This window comes from Bos mutus, chromosome 2 (genome assembly GCF_027580195.1).
Source record: "Bos mutus isolate GX-2022 chromosome 2, NWIPB_WYAK_1.1, whole genome shotgun sequence".
Classification (NCBI taxonomy): Eukaryota; Metazoa; Chordata; class Mammalia; order Artiodactyla; family Bovidae; genus Bos; species Bos mutus.
The window spans coordinates 2,604,816-2,620,189 of NC_091618.1; the positions used below are offsets into that span (position 1 = coordinate 2,604,816).

The window sequence follows — 15,374 nt, forward strand, 5'->3', positions numbered from 1 at the left end:
CGACACCAGGCGCGCACGTCCAGCCCCCCGCATTCTCCACGGGGACGCGGGACAGCTCTGCAGCCATGCAACGATGGAGACAGAAAGCAGCAGCAGGACTCGTCCACAGAAGCAGAATCAACGCAAAGCCACGCCATCAGTTACACGGCTCTCTAACACACACTCGCTCGTGCAAAGAAATGAAAGAGGGCATACTAACCGGTCCAGCTTGGTTAGGGACTCAGTTTCAGAACTTGGGGGAGAAGCAAAAGAAAAAAAAAGGAAAAAAATGTGAAGCTCAGAGAAACCTGGAAACACATCCTAAGCAAACAATATAAGAATAGAGTGGGAAGGGCGTGGGGAGACAGAGAAAAGGAGGGGCAGGGAGGCTGCTGGTGGGAGGCAGTGCTTCCAAGCCAGGCTACTCTTATACCTTCAATGTAAGAAATGAACATCTTACATTCTGAGTCACCGCATCTACAGCGGCAAACCAGCAGCTCCCCAGCACAGAGAAGCCAAGCGCAGTGCTTAAGAAGGCCACTGGGGGGAGCCCCAGGGGGCTCTGAACTCTGCTACAAGAAGCCTGGGACAGCCTCTTGGCAGCAGTGTTATTACCACAAGAAGTAACTGCTGCAGAGAAAGATGAAAAGATGATGAGATCACAATGAAAGGGAAGATTTTCCCCTATAATTTCAGCAAGACTGGATCCTAATCTCTAATTCTGGCTCAAGCATAGTCTGGTCAACAGCCTCTGACTGCTCCCAAGGGCACCTGAGCAGTAAGAGAAGGGAAGGGACAGCAGCCCCTGGGCAGAGCCCTGGGAGTTAGCCGGCTCTGAGCACACCGCCAAGCCCTGTCTGCTCATCAGGAGACCCTGTGTGTGCGGGCGGTTTGAAATCCTGAAAATCACAGGCCAGGCCTGGGACACTTAGGAGGGGCTGGGTCTCTCAAGACTCAGGTTCCGCCCGGAGAGCGGAGCCAGCGAGAACAAAGGGCTGCCCCGCCAGCGCGGTACCTCTCCAGGACGGTGCCACCCGTGACGGCGGGGGCCGCCGAGTCGCTGTCTCCAGTGCCGTTGCTCTGGGTCAGGTTCGAAGGACAGATGTTGCTGACGGAGGCAGCAGGGAATTCTTCCGGAGGCTCATCAGGCCAGCCAAACTGCTCCTTAGTCTTGCCATAAATTTTCACAGCATCGATCATGGTGACGCCTGCTGGATCCACCGAGGCCCCAACTACAACAGGCACGAGAAGCCATTAGGAAGCATGATCTCTGACGGGTGACACCACCCCCTCCAGAGCAGACCAGACTGGTGTGGACCACGTGGTGAGCCACATACAGTTCACGGTCAGAAAGGAACTTTATCTCCTGAGACTTCAGCAGCACTTTCACCTGGTACAGATGCTGAATACGTGAAGACACAGTTCCATGAACCAAAAGTCTGCGAAGTCTCTCAGAAGAAGAGACCCCAAATACCAGTGCAGGGATCCTCTGGTGCTATCAGAATACCATGTTTCCCAACTCTACCCCCAGGGAACACTCCTTTTGTTCAAAGCACAGATCATCCTCATTCCTACTAACAGCAACTGTTTCTGGAAGAAAGACACAGGTGGCCGGCCAGTAAATGGTAGGGAAAGTTGTCAACCTCATGGAAGGCCCCGAGATGTCTACTCTGAGGCTTTAAGGGCACTGCTAAACACCTCTCGGTGACGTGTGCCCTGAGGCCCTCAACTGCACTTTCAGAGCGCTTTGTGATGTCAAGCGTTAGTCTCGCCACCTTTCTGCCTAGACAGGCAGGCAGCCACATCGGCAAGGTCACTCAAGCCTATAGAAACGAGCCCTGAAGTAGCTGCCCCGTCTCTACCCCTCCTATTCTCAAGTATATCCCTTGCCTCCTTTATATCTCAATGCTTCCTGATGGCAGAGATCACAGAGCTATCAGTAGAGCAGGGGGACCCCAGAATCCTGGAGAGCCACAGAGAAGTGGCCCCTTGGTCAGAATTAATCGCAAGACGGATACAATCTGTGCCAGGAGCTGGGGACTCACTGAAGAGGTTCAGCTTCTTATCAGCCTGCAGGGCTTCTTCTCTGGTGAAGGGGAAGTCGAACCAGCGTGAGCGACTGAGGTTAAGCTGCATGGTTCTGCCGAAGATCTCAATGTACGACGGGGCCCGCTCAATTGCCTGGGTCCCAATCTGGATGCGCATGCCTGTCATCACCATGGTGCTGTTGTTGTTACTGATCTCAATGGTGAAGCCACCGGGCTGGAGGGGGGAGAGGCGCACATGGCAAAATGAACACAAGCTCTGAAGGGCCAACTTCCGGGCCTCCCTAACACAGTGACACACGTGCGACCCTACACAAGACCTTTATCCTTTAGTTCCTTGGCAATGACTCCCTTGCTTCCAAGGACGGGAAACACAGGCAGGGAGGAGACCCTTCCATTTCAGGCTCCTTTTCTCCCCGGCATTAACCGCCTCCTGAGCCCTGTGCACAGTAACCCTGCTGGTAACATGGGAGCAGGACCCCTTCTGCATGGAGCTGAGAGTATCTGTTTATTCTGGGATCGTTAGACTAGAGTCAAGGGTTAGTGACTGTGAGTCTCGCACCCTGACAGGAGATGTTTTCCTCAAACCCTACTGCTCGCGAGCCCTGCCTCCCAGGGGCTGCACCCAGGGCTGTGCAGCCGGGCCTCACCTTGGTGTTGGCCACATACATGCCAGTGGAATTCAGCCGGTGCTTTATCTGCTGCGCGTTGTACACCTGCAGGAGGTCATTCCCACCGAACTCCACGTCGCTCAGCTGCTGGTTGTGCTCGAAGAAGTCGATGGGGAAGGCCACCTGGCTGGAGGTGCGGGCTGCTGTGGAGGGCAGTGCCGGGGGCCAGAGAGCACCATCATTAGTGCGGCCCCACCAGCTCTGCCCGAGCTCACACACGTGCGTCCCAACCTTAGGCCAACTCGGGATTACACAGTTGGCATCACTATGATGCCTACACATGGTCAGCGGCCCAACAGTCACCACCCGCAACCACAACACGACCCTGCAGGGCAAAGAGATCTGGGGTCAGGATCCGGAACACTCACTCACAACAGGCTCTCTCAGAGCTGGCTTATCCAAAATAAACAAGAGAAACTATTTCTTTATAAAGGATGAGCTGCACAATTTTCTAAAACACAGGCTCTAGAACAGACTCCAGGGAGTGGGAAGAACGCTGTAACGATCTTTTCGCTCAGACCTAAATTCAAGCGTTCACTCCTGGAAGAGTCCTGCTTCACCACTCAGGAGCAAGACTCCCAGCTCGGACACCTATGACGGCTTCCGCACGGCGTGCGTACGTGCTCAGTCTCTTCAGTCGCGTCTCTCAGTCTCTTCACTCTGCGACCCTGTGGACTCTAGCCCGCCAGGCTCTGTCCATGGGATTTTTCTGGCAAGAGTACTGGAGTGGGTTGCCATGCCCTCCCCTCCAGGGGATCTTCTCAATCCAGGGATCGAACTGATGTCTCCTGCACTGCAGGTGGATTCTTAAGCTGAGCCACCAGGGAAGACCTGGCTTCCACACTACTTGGTGAGAATGAACCAACTGAAGGATCTACTCCTCCGCCAGTTCCGTCCTGCCCGCTGCATCAAGTAAGCCACTTTCCCTAAACCCAGAGAAAACTATCTGAAACCAGATCCAAGAGAGCATCCTTTCCTGGGCACCTAGGAACTGCTGTCTGCAGAGGAGCGCCAACAAATGCTCGCCTGCACAGAAAGGGGGCGGCTGCAGGAGCCTCGACGCTGCTTCTGGGGAGCTAGCCGGCACCAGCTCTACCTTTATGAGCCACACAAGCAAGGCAGTCCCCGTTTCTTTCTTCTGTCATGCCACAAGGCATCTGCGATCTGAGCCGACCAGAGACTGAACTCACGCCCCCTGCCCTGGAAGTGCAGACCCTTAGCACTGAAGAAGGCCCAGCCCCACTGCTCACAGGTACCATGACCATCTGCCCCGAGTCCCCTCCCCGGGCACGACTCGGCGGCGGCAGGGCCTTACTGATGGTGGCTGTCTTGCGCTTGCGGACGGGCTTCATGATGCTGATGACGCTGCTGGGCTGCAGGGAGGGCTGCAGCCAGTAGGAGGTGTTCTCCACGTTGGCCATGTAGATGCGCAGGCTGCCGTCCTCACACAGCAGGATCATCGTCGTCCGCTGCTGCTCGTTGCAGGCCGTGTGCCTGATGGCCACCATGTCCTGGATCTAGGAGGCGGGGACAGGCCGTGTTAGTTCCCACACCTACGGAACAAAGTTCCCAAGACCTACACAGACGAGGCAGAGAAGCCACTGGCTTCACGGTCAACGGGGGGAGTGCAAAAGGCTGGCAAAGAATAGGCGTCTAGGAGCAGATTCTTCTATAGGTCTCTTGTCAGGAGAGCTGGGGAAAGGACGGAATATACAAATACAAAACAGGGCAGGGTCACGGTCTACTCAAGCGATGGGGGAACAAGGCACTCACCTTTGCTTTGGCAGGAAGAGTCTTAATCTCCTGGATGAGAAAAGTGTCTGGTTTCACCATCACCACCAGGGGCACGCCTGTAGTCTGCTGGACACAGCACACCAGGCCAGGGTGGTTCATCACCTCAGACCACTGACACAGAGCGGGAGGCGCCTTGCTACCACCGTTGGGACTGCGGACGACAGAAGTGGCCGGGCAGGGTGTCACTCACCATCTAACAGCTCTTTTGTTAGTAGTGAAGGACACCCTCACTACCTACTGGACTCTCAGAGAAATATACCCACCCGAGGACTCAAATTACCCAGGAGCCCCAGTTTTAGTCTGAGCCACATGCAGTCTCACACACAATGCATGCCCCAGCGGGAGTCCTGGTTCAGGCTCTCCCCTGTCTGAGGGGATCGGTGGCCCTGTGGGCCTAAGGCTAACAAGTGCACAGGCCCACGGAGGTGCCAAAGGCTGACAACCCATTGTCCTTCTAAGAATTTCCAAGCACATCAAGCTATGAATGAATGGCATCCATTTTATTTCACCCCAAACCGGCTGATTCACAAAGTAGACAGCGGAGAGGAAGTGCTGTGATGGCTTTTCGGTGGCAGAAAAGAAAAAGAGGGGAAGCAACCGTGAACCTCCTCTGCCTCCCCCTTAAATAGAACACCCTCCACCTCACATACCCCCTTAAATAGAACACCCTCCACCTCACATACCCCTATCTTCTGGGAGCCTGATGGCAGCCCCCGCTTCCCCAAACTGCCACCGTGCCCGTGCTCTGACGTCACGTTCTATTTACTGATCAACCCCCACCCCAACCCCAACCAGAAGGGAAACTTCAAGGGCAGCAGGAATGTCCGGGAGAAAACTCTCTCATCAAATTAAAATCGCATTTGCTACCTTGAGTACAGCTTTTCCTTCTGAGTGACAGTGGCCCCCACAAACTACCTCCAGCAGCTGGGGGGGACAAACCATGCAGACTGGCCAACCCAGCGACGCCGGATGCTGCCCAGTTTAGAGATCACAGGCAGGGAGGGGAGAGTCCCCGGGAAGGGCGAGCTCCCCTGTTGAACACGGGGCGCTGTGGAAGTTCAAGGGTAAGTGCTGAGGCCCACCTTTTGATGTTGATGGAGAAGAGCTGCAACACCTCCAGAGTCGTCCTGCTGACCGTGGCCGCAAACGACCTGCCTTGGCAGTAGCTGAAGAACAGCATCTGCAACACGTGCGAGTAGTAGACGGACACGCCGCCGCCTGCCACCTGGCTGTTACTGTCCTGTCACAACAGACACAACACTCGCGTTAAGTCCTCGGGCCGCCTGGGCGCTGGCGCTCACCGCGGCCGGCCGTTCATTTTGTTTGTTTTTAATGTATTCGGGTGCTTTGCTTGATTTCCGGCTGCGCTGGGTCCTCAACGATACATGCAGGCTTCCTCTAACTGTGAACACGGGCTGCTCTCTAGCTGCAGTGTGAGGTCTCGCTGCAAACCACAGGCTCTGGACACTCGGGCTTCAGTAGCTGCAGCGGCAGGCTCAGTACTGCGGCTCGTGGGCTTGGCGCCCCCACGGCGTGTGAATCTTTCCAGACGGGGATCAAACCCACGCCCCCTGCACAGGCAGGTGGATTCTCAACCACTGGACCACCAGGACGCCCCTGGTCATTCACTCTAGACCGTAATTAAGGGCTCTCATTCTCTAAGCGTGAGACCCCCGTGGTAAATCCTAAAAACACTATGAGAATAAAGGAGCGTCAAGTCTAACCCTTAAGAACTAGAGCTTTGCGGTCACGTAGAAGTTAAAGGAGAGACACTAAGAGAGCCGCTGGCTGATGAGCCCCGGCCCGGGGGGAAGCGGCGCCGCGTGCCCTAACCTTCAGGTCCTCGTGGTTGACTTCCAGCACGTTGGTGACATAGAAGGGCCCCTGCTGGGCACTGCTAGCCTCCTCCATGAGCTGCGTATAGATGTACCCCGCCGAGGACATTATAACAATGATGTTCTTCCCCTCCTCGTTGAAGAGGAAGGTAACGTCTCTTATCTTTGAGCTAGGCAGGAGAAAGTAGAAGGCTGGACTCAAGGCATCCACCGACAGGTCATAAACCTGCGAGAGAAGAGAGGTCAGATGAGGGAGGTCAACCTCAGCCCCAGGCCCACACGCTCCCGATGCGTGCAGGGAGCGGCAGGGCTGAGGGAGGGCGCTCCTCCACTCAGCACACGCCCGTCAGTGCTAGGCGCTGAGCACACAAAGATAAACAAGGTCTCTCTCCACTCTCTCTCAAGGAATGAGCAGAGGAGACACAGAAACAAACGCTATACTGAGAACAGCAATGAAGAGCGGTGTGCTGAGTACAGCAGAGACTGAACCAGGATCAATTCTCTATTACCTATACACGCACAGCTCCTGCTCAGCAACAGGACAGAAAGTAACGAAACATTAGGATTTTTAAATTTTTCATGTCTAAAAGAAGCTGGCACACGTAATGGAGACCATGCATTCTGAATTTAAAAGCAAAACCACTGTAAGACCAGACAATCAAAGAGCTGTACCTATACCTTGACAAAGTCTGCGGTGACGATCGCTAACTCGGTCTGTGAACCAGGTAACCACACGGCTTTGATGATGAAGTTCCCTGTGGCCAACTGGGGGTGCAAAACCAAGTGATCCGAAACAGAGCCTGAGCTACTGAAGGTCAGCACGTGGCAGTCCTGGACATGGGTGGAGGAACAGAATGGTTAAAAGGCGATCTGGAAAGTAGGCTAACTCACTTCAGAGTCTGACACTGCCTTTTCTTCCCCGGCATTCCCCGCCTCCAGACAGTACTCAGACTGTCGAGTAACACATTCAGCTGTCAACACACAAAGCTTATTTCCAATAGAAGAGAAATCTGGATGACGTGGAAGAAATTCAAGAGACTTCTTTCGTGTTCCCAATGGCTTTTAAGTTCCAATCTCAACAATGAGTAAGAGAAAGTGGAGCTAAGAACAGGAGAGAAGGTCACAGTGACCTATAGCTCAACAGAACCAAACTGGATCAGGATTACCTTCAGCCCACAAACGGCCAGGTAGTCCTCTTTGCAAGGATTCCCTGTGAGGCTCAGCACAGTGAAGGGCACCGGGGCAGAAGCCAGGCGGGTCAGAGTCAGCTTCCTTTTGCTGGAATCTGCTTGCTTCAGGAGAGCTGAGAGCTGGAGGACAGTGATCTGCCAGGGAATAATTACCGATTTATTCTCAACCCTCTTCCTCTCAGAGAACACCAGCAGTTAACAAAAGCTCCTTCACTAGAGCTACTGATCTGGAGGCTGTTTTTGTGAGCAAGTCTCTTCAAAAACCCAAGACCAGTATCAGCCTCTATTTTCTCTGGCTTAAAGAATGGCATGCCTTCATTTCTTCTTTCTAGAGGTGACCAAAGAAGCCAACTCCATAGTCTGTCCATAAGACACTCAACGGTCCCGTATACTACTGTCCCTTCTTGTTTTTCTACGAAAATGTTTTTGAAAGTCTGTTAGAGCTACTTTTATCTCTAGTTTCTTTTTCACTTAATGTAAAGATAAAACAAATGAAGATGCTGGAAAACAGAACAGCTTAAGACACTCTAACTTCTCCTGTTCTATAAAATTCCATAAACTTCCTTGGGTCTTCAGGAGGGCTGGGAGCGCAGGGAAGAACTAAATAAGGACCACTGAGCCCTCCTAGGAAGACTCTCCTCTCTCCACTGTGTCCTCCAGTGTGGCTAACCTGAGAAAGACTGCAAGCCACACTGTCCTAGGAAACCTCCAGTCCGTACCTTGCCTAGGGGTTTGACTCACAGAGTGGGAATTGACTCTTTAGTCTCTGTTCCAGTCATACTAGTTCTGAGTCTAATAAAGTAACTCAGGGTTCTAGCAGAAAAGCTTGTTGAGATCTGTCCCTGAAGCTTTGCTAGAATTCAGAAAAACAGACGTTTTCCTGGCGGGCCAATCTGAGTGTTGTCCCCTATGTGTTCTGCTCGGCACCTCAGACAAGCACGATCTCAAACGAGAGGGAGGGGACTGGAGGACCCACCTTGCCTTTCTCGTGGCTGACAGCCAAGTGCTGGCGGCGCCCGTGAGGGGAGGAGAGCACACACATAGCCACCCTCCTGAGCACGTGGGCGCTAATCAGCTGGCGAATGGTCTGACCCTGGTCTCCGCTGTAATTCATCCGAACGTTCTCAAAGGCACCTTCCTGGGAGCCTAACGTGGGAACCTGGCAAAGACGGACGCAGAGAGAGTAGGCAGTAGTAAGGCAAAATAGACCAAGTGGATTCATACACACACTGTTCATATGACTGAAATAATGTGCAATTTACTCACTAAAGAGCAATAGTTTCCAATTCCTAATCCATGGAGAGTTAATTCATCAAAATTACCGTCAGTGCAATAAGAACAATGCAGTAAGTGCTGCACAGAACTAAATTAACGTGAGTGCTGGGTTTTTTTAAGTGTTAACAAGCGCCTCTGTCTTTCTTTTTAGGCCAAGCCACACAGTTTGTGGGATCTCAGTTCCCCAACCGGGGATGGAACCCAGGCCCTCAACAGGGAAAGCACTGAACCCTCACCACTGGACCACCACGAATTCCAAAATGCCCTTTAAAAAATAAAATGATAATGATGATAGTGTTTTTTTTCATTGATTTACCCCAATAAAATTAAAAGTCAGCAACCTTATGGATCACCAACACCATCCCAATATTTTTCTAGCTTCATCTTTAATATCTGCAAGTCTAAAACCACTGCTCTAAAACTGTGACTGATTTTTAGGGGAGGGAGGTTGGCCACTGCAGAATCTTAGCTCCCTGACCAGGGATTAAACGCAGGCCCCCTGCAGTGGAAGCAGAGTCCGACTGACTGGAACCTAGGGAATTCCAACGGTGACCGATTTTCGGTAAAACGTCGGAATATCTGTGTGTCTGTCTGTGTGTGCTACCAAGTGCCCGTGAGCAGTCACCCTGTGAGATCCATCCGTGCACCTCACTCACTGTTATACTATCCTTCCAGAAGTGCGCAAGTTTCCTTTCTGCTTTAACGCTGGCTGCCCTGGATCTTCTCTGCCACACACAGGCTTTCTCCAGTTGTGAACAGGGGCTACTTCCCGCTGCGGCACTCGGGCTTCTCACCACAGGGCTTCTCCTGTTCTAGACCATGGGCTCTAGGCTTGCGGGCTTTGGTAATTGCAGCACATGGGCTTAGTTGCTCCCACATGGGGGATGGCAGTTCCCAGACCAGAGATCAAAGCCACGTTCACTGCCTTGGCAGGCGGGTTCTCACTCACTGGTCCACCAGAGAAGTCCTACCGTTTGATTTTACACAGCTGCTTGAGAGGCTGAGCAGACCACCCCAGGAGTCCTACAGTCAGTGCCGGGCAGCAGGCGTACAGTGGACAACGACTTAGAATTCAGCACCCACGTCACAGCAAGAACTAAAGGAAGACACCTAACAGGCTCCAAGCCCAAGAGGACAGCATTACTTCTGCATGCAATGTCAATCTCGAGGGAGAAGACACAACAAGGAGGTCTTCTATTTTACATACAGAAGACATTCCTAGCTATTAAAATTGCCCCCAAACGTCACTCCTCACCCACAGGGGTTCACAGATTTACGTGAACTGAAAAGGAGACTTATTCGCTGTTGGTCCAAGTGACCTCCGATTCCCTCCGTGAGAAGACGTACCCCACATGCTGTTTTTCACATTGGATGTCACAGGTTCTTACAGTCTAGGCTCTGAACGCCCACAGGTGACTTTCTAAGGATGCATCTTGGAGCATCGAGCGCCTCTGGCTTCCCAGCGGATGTGCTGGCTCCCGCGTGCCCCTGGCCCCGACGCTGACCACTCACCATCAGCTGGTCCGTCATCTCGACCGCCTTGTCCACTGTGTGCAGCTCCCGGAGGGCCTGCTGGGCCCGGCTGCTACTCCCCACTGCGGACGCCTGCTGGAAGTTGGTCTGAATGGCATCCATGAGGAAACTGAGCATGTCTAACACGAGAGGAGCGAAGGAGAAATTGGCCTGAGAAAAATCCAAATACACAAGTGAAAAAAAAAGAAAAAGAACGGGTCACACTCATCATCATGTTGCCAGTAGCGACCTACAGAACCCAGGACCCGGCTTCCTCACTGCAAGTGTGTGTTCCAGCCCTCACTTCACTCTGTCCGAGCGCTGGATTTGGTTCCAGTCAGCATGCGACTGGGTCACTACACCAGGGGCCCCCTGCTGGTGAGCACTGCTTCCACACACCCACCGCGCAGTGAGACATCCAGAGCGCGTCCAGGCATGCACCCCTCGGGAGGCTGAGACGACCCCCACCCAACAACCCACCCACCGCTTTCTGTGCCCTGTGCTGCAGATGAGGGGCCTGCACCAAGAACGGCTGCCCCGGGGCATCACACAACTAAAACCCACCTTCACACAAAGCCCCAAACACTCCTCAGCCACACACTCCCTATGACGCAGGGATGGACCACACACACGCCTGCTATTCACGTGCTGGACATCAGCAACCTTGGAGGACAAAGCCACCACTGGTGGGGCAGGAAGGAGGGCGCCGTGCCAGGCTCCACGCTCTGCTCCCACGCTGTGCGCCGCCGGAGCCCACCCAGCTCTGCGGCTCCTCCACCAGGGCCCACCTGGTTCTGCAGCTCCTCCCACCAGGGCCCACCTGGTTCTGCAGCTCCTCCCGGCAGCCCTCCACAGTGCGGCACAGGCTGCTCTTCTTGGGCTTCTCTTCGTCAGCAACCTTTCCGTCACTGATGGTGACCTTGGCCTTGTCCGCCGGGGAGGTGCTGGTGTGGCGCACGAGACTCTCTGAAACCCTGGGTTCAGTCTGAAATGCTGACTCCTTCATGGTGGAGCTCATGCCACTGCTGGGAGTTCGCTTCACCAAAGCCTAGGGACAGGAAATGTCACAGGCCCCCACTTTCTTGTCACAAGCGCAGATGAAATACTGCCTAAGATCTCAGAGGAAAAATCTGACTCAAAGGGGAGACTGGCTAACCATTTAAAGAATATCCAAAAGCCTGAATTCTAATCTTTGTGGTATTCACCTAATAGCTAACACTTCACCCACTCATAACGACAGGTCTTAAAATTGGGGTAGGGGTAAGGTCTTTGAAAAAACTGCAAGATCTCTAAGGATACTGCAAGTTCCAGTTCTAAGTGAAGTGTTTAGGCCATGACTATGCAACTGATCATTGACAGAATCAGAACTTGGTCCTTGACCCAGGACACCATGAGGGTGACGTGGGAAGTTCCCAGTTTGGCTTACACATCTGTATCCCTAACAAGTCACCCTTTAGAGCCAAGAGAATGTCCTAATCTCTCACCAAACAGCTGCCATCTTCTTTGGCTCCACAGTCACAGAAGAAAGATCCATACTTGGCGTAGGAAATCTCATGATCCTTGTGGCACACCTTGGCACATACCGTGCACACGCCCACCCCATCGACCATTTTGCAAGTGTGACAGTGGTACCTGGAAAGAATAAGAGCCAGGCAGTGAGTCCGGAAGTCCCCAACACCAACCTGGAAAGCCCCACCAAAAAGGAAAAACTCCTCTTACCAATGCTGGTTCATGAATTCTTTCTGAGTGATGGTAAAAGTGCAGAGTTTATTGCAAAGGGAATCTTCATCCTTCAAAGATAACAAATTTTTTTAAATCAGAAATACATCCTTCCACACAGGCACCCACAAAAACACACTCTATGGAAAATAAACCACTGACTTCATAAATGAATAGGAGAAACCTATTCCAGTTGGAGAGAGCTTGCAGGCTATAAATGTGATGTAATTTCAGATAAGACCTTAAGGTTTTGTGGCTAAGAAAAAAAATAAACCTTACGCTTTCTCTACAACACAGCTCACACCATCCCCCTGAAAAACTCTCGTCTCTGAAACTCCATTTTGGATGCAACAGCCAGTTGGAACTGCAGGACACGTGCCTCCAGATGGGAGAAGGCCCAGGCTTATTTAAGGGTCCTTCCTCTAGGAGGTAGAGTCCTACCACTTGTTCTGCAGGCCTGGAGAATCAGCCTGGCATTAATCATGAAAGCTATGAATAAGCAACAAGGACTGGGCAAAGTCCTGAAGCTCACAGGAGCTAAAAAAGAAGGCCAAAGGCCTGTTAACGTGAGCTCTGCAAGTGGCGGTCAGCCATGACTGTGGTGGTGACCTCACTTACTGAATCCTCGGCCTGGGAGTCTTCCTCTTCCACCGCCAGCTCCTCCACCCAGTCAGAGTCCACCTCGATCGCCCGCTCTTCCCCATCCACAGACAGGTGACTCGGGCCTTGCCCGTTACTCTGGCTCAGGGCATTGGTGACATCAGCCAAGTAAGACATAATATGGCAGGTGCACTCTAGGACCATCACGTGCTATAAAGAAGACCACCACACCATGAAAGGTCAGTTCTCCACATTCCATTATCATGCAAATTGTGTTTTCTCACGCTTTTTCCGATAAAGCTCAAGATCAAAGGAACAGCACAAAAAGCAGAGAAGAAAAATAACATGTTTTAATTATCTATTTCCTTAGCTCTTCGCACTACAACAGCAAGTGGCTGGCCAATAAACTGCACGGGGACTTCCCTGGGGGCCAGTGGTTTAGGATTCAGCACTTCCAATGCAAAGGATGCAGGTCTGATCTCTGGTCAGGGAACTAAGAGTCTATATGCTGCATGGGGTAACCAAAAAATTTAAAAACTTTAAAAATTAAAGAAACTGTACTGAATCAGTATGATTCATCCTTTAAGCACAAAGACAACTCTTTAAAAAATCATAAAATAGGGCTTCCCTGGTGGTTCAGTGGTAAAGAATCCACCTGCCAACACAACAGACGTGGGTTTCATCCCTGATCCAGGAAGATCCCACAAGCCACGGGGCAATGAAGCCCATGGGCCACAACTACTGAGCCTGCGCTCTAGAGCCTGGGAGCTGCAGTTACTGAAGCGCTCGAGCCCTGGGGCCCAGGTTCCACAACAAGAGAGCCCAACGGTACTAGAGCGCAGCCCCTGCTCGCAGTGACGAGAGAACGCCCAAGCAGCTACAAGGGCCCAGCACAGCTAAATAAATGTATATATATTTAAAAACCTTAGAAAATGAAGTACAATGTAAACCAGGAAAATAAAGTTGAGATAGACACAAAAATCACTCAAGAAAAAACTAGACTGATACAGAGAACAGAGTGGTGGTACCAGAGGCAGGGGGTAGGAGGGTGATTCAGTGAAGTGGGTGATGTGAGTCAAAAGATACAAACTTCCAGTTATAAAATAAGTAAGCCATGGAGATGAAATGTCAAGCATGGTGACCAGAGTTAATACTAATGTATGCACATCTGAAAGTCGCCAAGAGAGCAGGTCTTACAAGTCCTCATTATAAGAAAAAAAATTTAACTATGTATGGTGATGGATATTAACTAGACTGTGATCATTTTGCAATATAGACAAATGTCAGATCACTATGCTGTAAACCTGAAACTAATATCTGTGTCAATTATACCTCAAGAAAAAAGATAAAAAGATTGTATTAAAGTATGAGTAACCTCTCATTGGCTTTTTTCCCTGCCATAATCATTTTTTTAACCATTAGTGAAAAACATTTAAATTAGCGACAATGACAGGCTCGCAGGTTGGGTAGAGGGAGAAAATGTTCAAATGCAAGATTTCTGCCAGTTGCCACCCTTTTTCTCAGCACAGTGGCCTGAACCTCCAAATAACATAAACGATTCTAGCATCTGGACTGGCGCTGAGGAAGTAAACGGGAACCTGTGTCTGACACTCAGAGCACACAATCCCAATGCAGGAGCAGCAGACAATTTCCCAGAGAATACCAATAGCTAAACACAGCAGTAATTCACTGTTTTCAGAAGGATTCTGTTGGATGTCTGTTTCGCAGAACATTTCCTCCAGACCACTTCTTGCCCCCAGGAAGAGGCCTGTGGGCGTGCACTTGGTGATGACACGCTTCGAGGTCTTTGAGATCCTAGGCCTTTCCCTCTGCAGGGGAGCCAGGGACAGAAACCAACAGGAAAGGCACTTCCCTCCACCCGGCCACAAAGACAGGACCCATCGCTCCCCTCACTCTCCTTACCTTTCCGTGCATTACATTGGCATTCAGTTTTTCAACCACATTCTTCTGTGACAGATATTTCTTGCTGTCAAATAAAAAAGGGGGGGGATGGGACACAAAATCATCTAAGGAACCAAAGAAGGGAAGCATTTCCATGTATCTTGCATCAATTTGTAGACAAAGTGAACAAAAGGCATTCTTTGGAAATTATGTGGGTCATCAGCGATTAGGGGGTTCTGTTCCTATCAGAGATAGTTGGTACACTTTCCCAAGACTTGTCCTAGGAATAATGAACAAGAAACTCTACTAATAAAAGAGTAGAGATTAAATCCAAACTGAACTTGAACTGATTGAATCTACAGTGAATAATCCCAATAAAAAGACAGAGCTTCAAGTTTCTTTTAAACTTACTCTGAGCTACAAAAAAATAGCCTGCAATTAATTATCCCCCTTAAGAGCAATGGTGTAAACTACAGATGCGATCCTCCCATTTCATCCTCTTACCATCTACTCAGCCAGTCCACAGCAGCATTATGAAGCTGAAGATGGCCAGCACCTTGACCTGCACCGGCCAGGGTGGCCATGACAACCATGAGTTCAGGGAAACCGGTCCCATCACCGTTGGCCAGCATCTCTGTTGCCATGGGGATCAAGGTGCCCAAAAGCACAGCACACACACCTTCCCCAACTTGACTGGTAGAAAAGAAACATCACACTGGTAAATATTCAGTAAGAATCAGCAGTATTAAATTTGTAAGAATTTAGAATTTCTAAGAGGCGTTTAAAATTAAACATTAAATGCATGATCACACACACTAAGCCAAGTTGTGCACTTGGACTACTAGACCATAA

The 15,374-nt window shown here is 51.1% G+C and overlaps 1 protein-coding gene across 5 annotated transcripts in view; it reads right to left on the bottom strand.

The window, feature by feature from the left end:
* Positions 1–15,374, bottom strand: part of UBR4 (ubiquitin protein ligase E3 component n-recognin 4) — a 136,754-nt gene that overhangs the window by 71,804 nt on the left and 49,576 nt on the right. For 3 of the 5 annotated variants that reach the window (XM_070382125.1, XM_070382123.1, XM_070382117.1), the window contains exons 33-50: positions 15,027–15,215; positions 14,544–14,607; positions 12,639–12,830; positions 12,021–12,091; positions 11,786–11,933; positions 11,122–11,349; positions 10,302–10,472; positions 8,491–8,673; positions 7,491–7,649; positions 7,003–7,155; positions 6,323–6,550; positions 5,572–5,729; positions 4,469–4,640; positions 4,011–4,212; positions 2,675–2,838; positions 2,025–2,241; positions 995–1,211; positions 200–232 (exon numbers count right to left, since the gene is read on the bottom strand). In XM_070382125.1, coding sequence (XP_070238226.1) covers positions 200–232; positions 995–1,211; positions 2,025–2,241; positions 2,675–2,838; positions 4,011–4,212; positions 4,469–4,640; positions 5,572–5,729; positions 6,323–6,550; positions 7,003–7,155; positions 7,491–7,649; positions 8,491–8,673; positions 10,302–10,472; positions 11,122–11,349; positions 11,786–11,933; positions 12,021–12,091; positions 12,639–12,830; positions 14,544–14,607; positions 15,027–15,215 — 2,949 coding nt within the window. The remainder of the gene's footprint in view (positions 1–199; positions 233–994; positions 1,212–2,024; positions 2,242–2,674; positions 2,839–4,010; positions 4,213–4,468; positions 4,641–5,571; positions 5,730–6,322; positions 6,551–7,002; positions 7,156–7,490; positions 7,650–8,490; positions 8,674–10,301; positions 10,473–11,121; positions 11,350–11,785; positions 11,934–12,020; positions 12,092–12,638; positions 12,831–14,543; positions 14,608–15,026; positions 15,216–15,374) is intronic. The other 2 variants (XM_070382126.1, XM_070382119.1) reach the window with 1 other exon arrangement.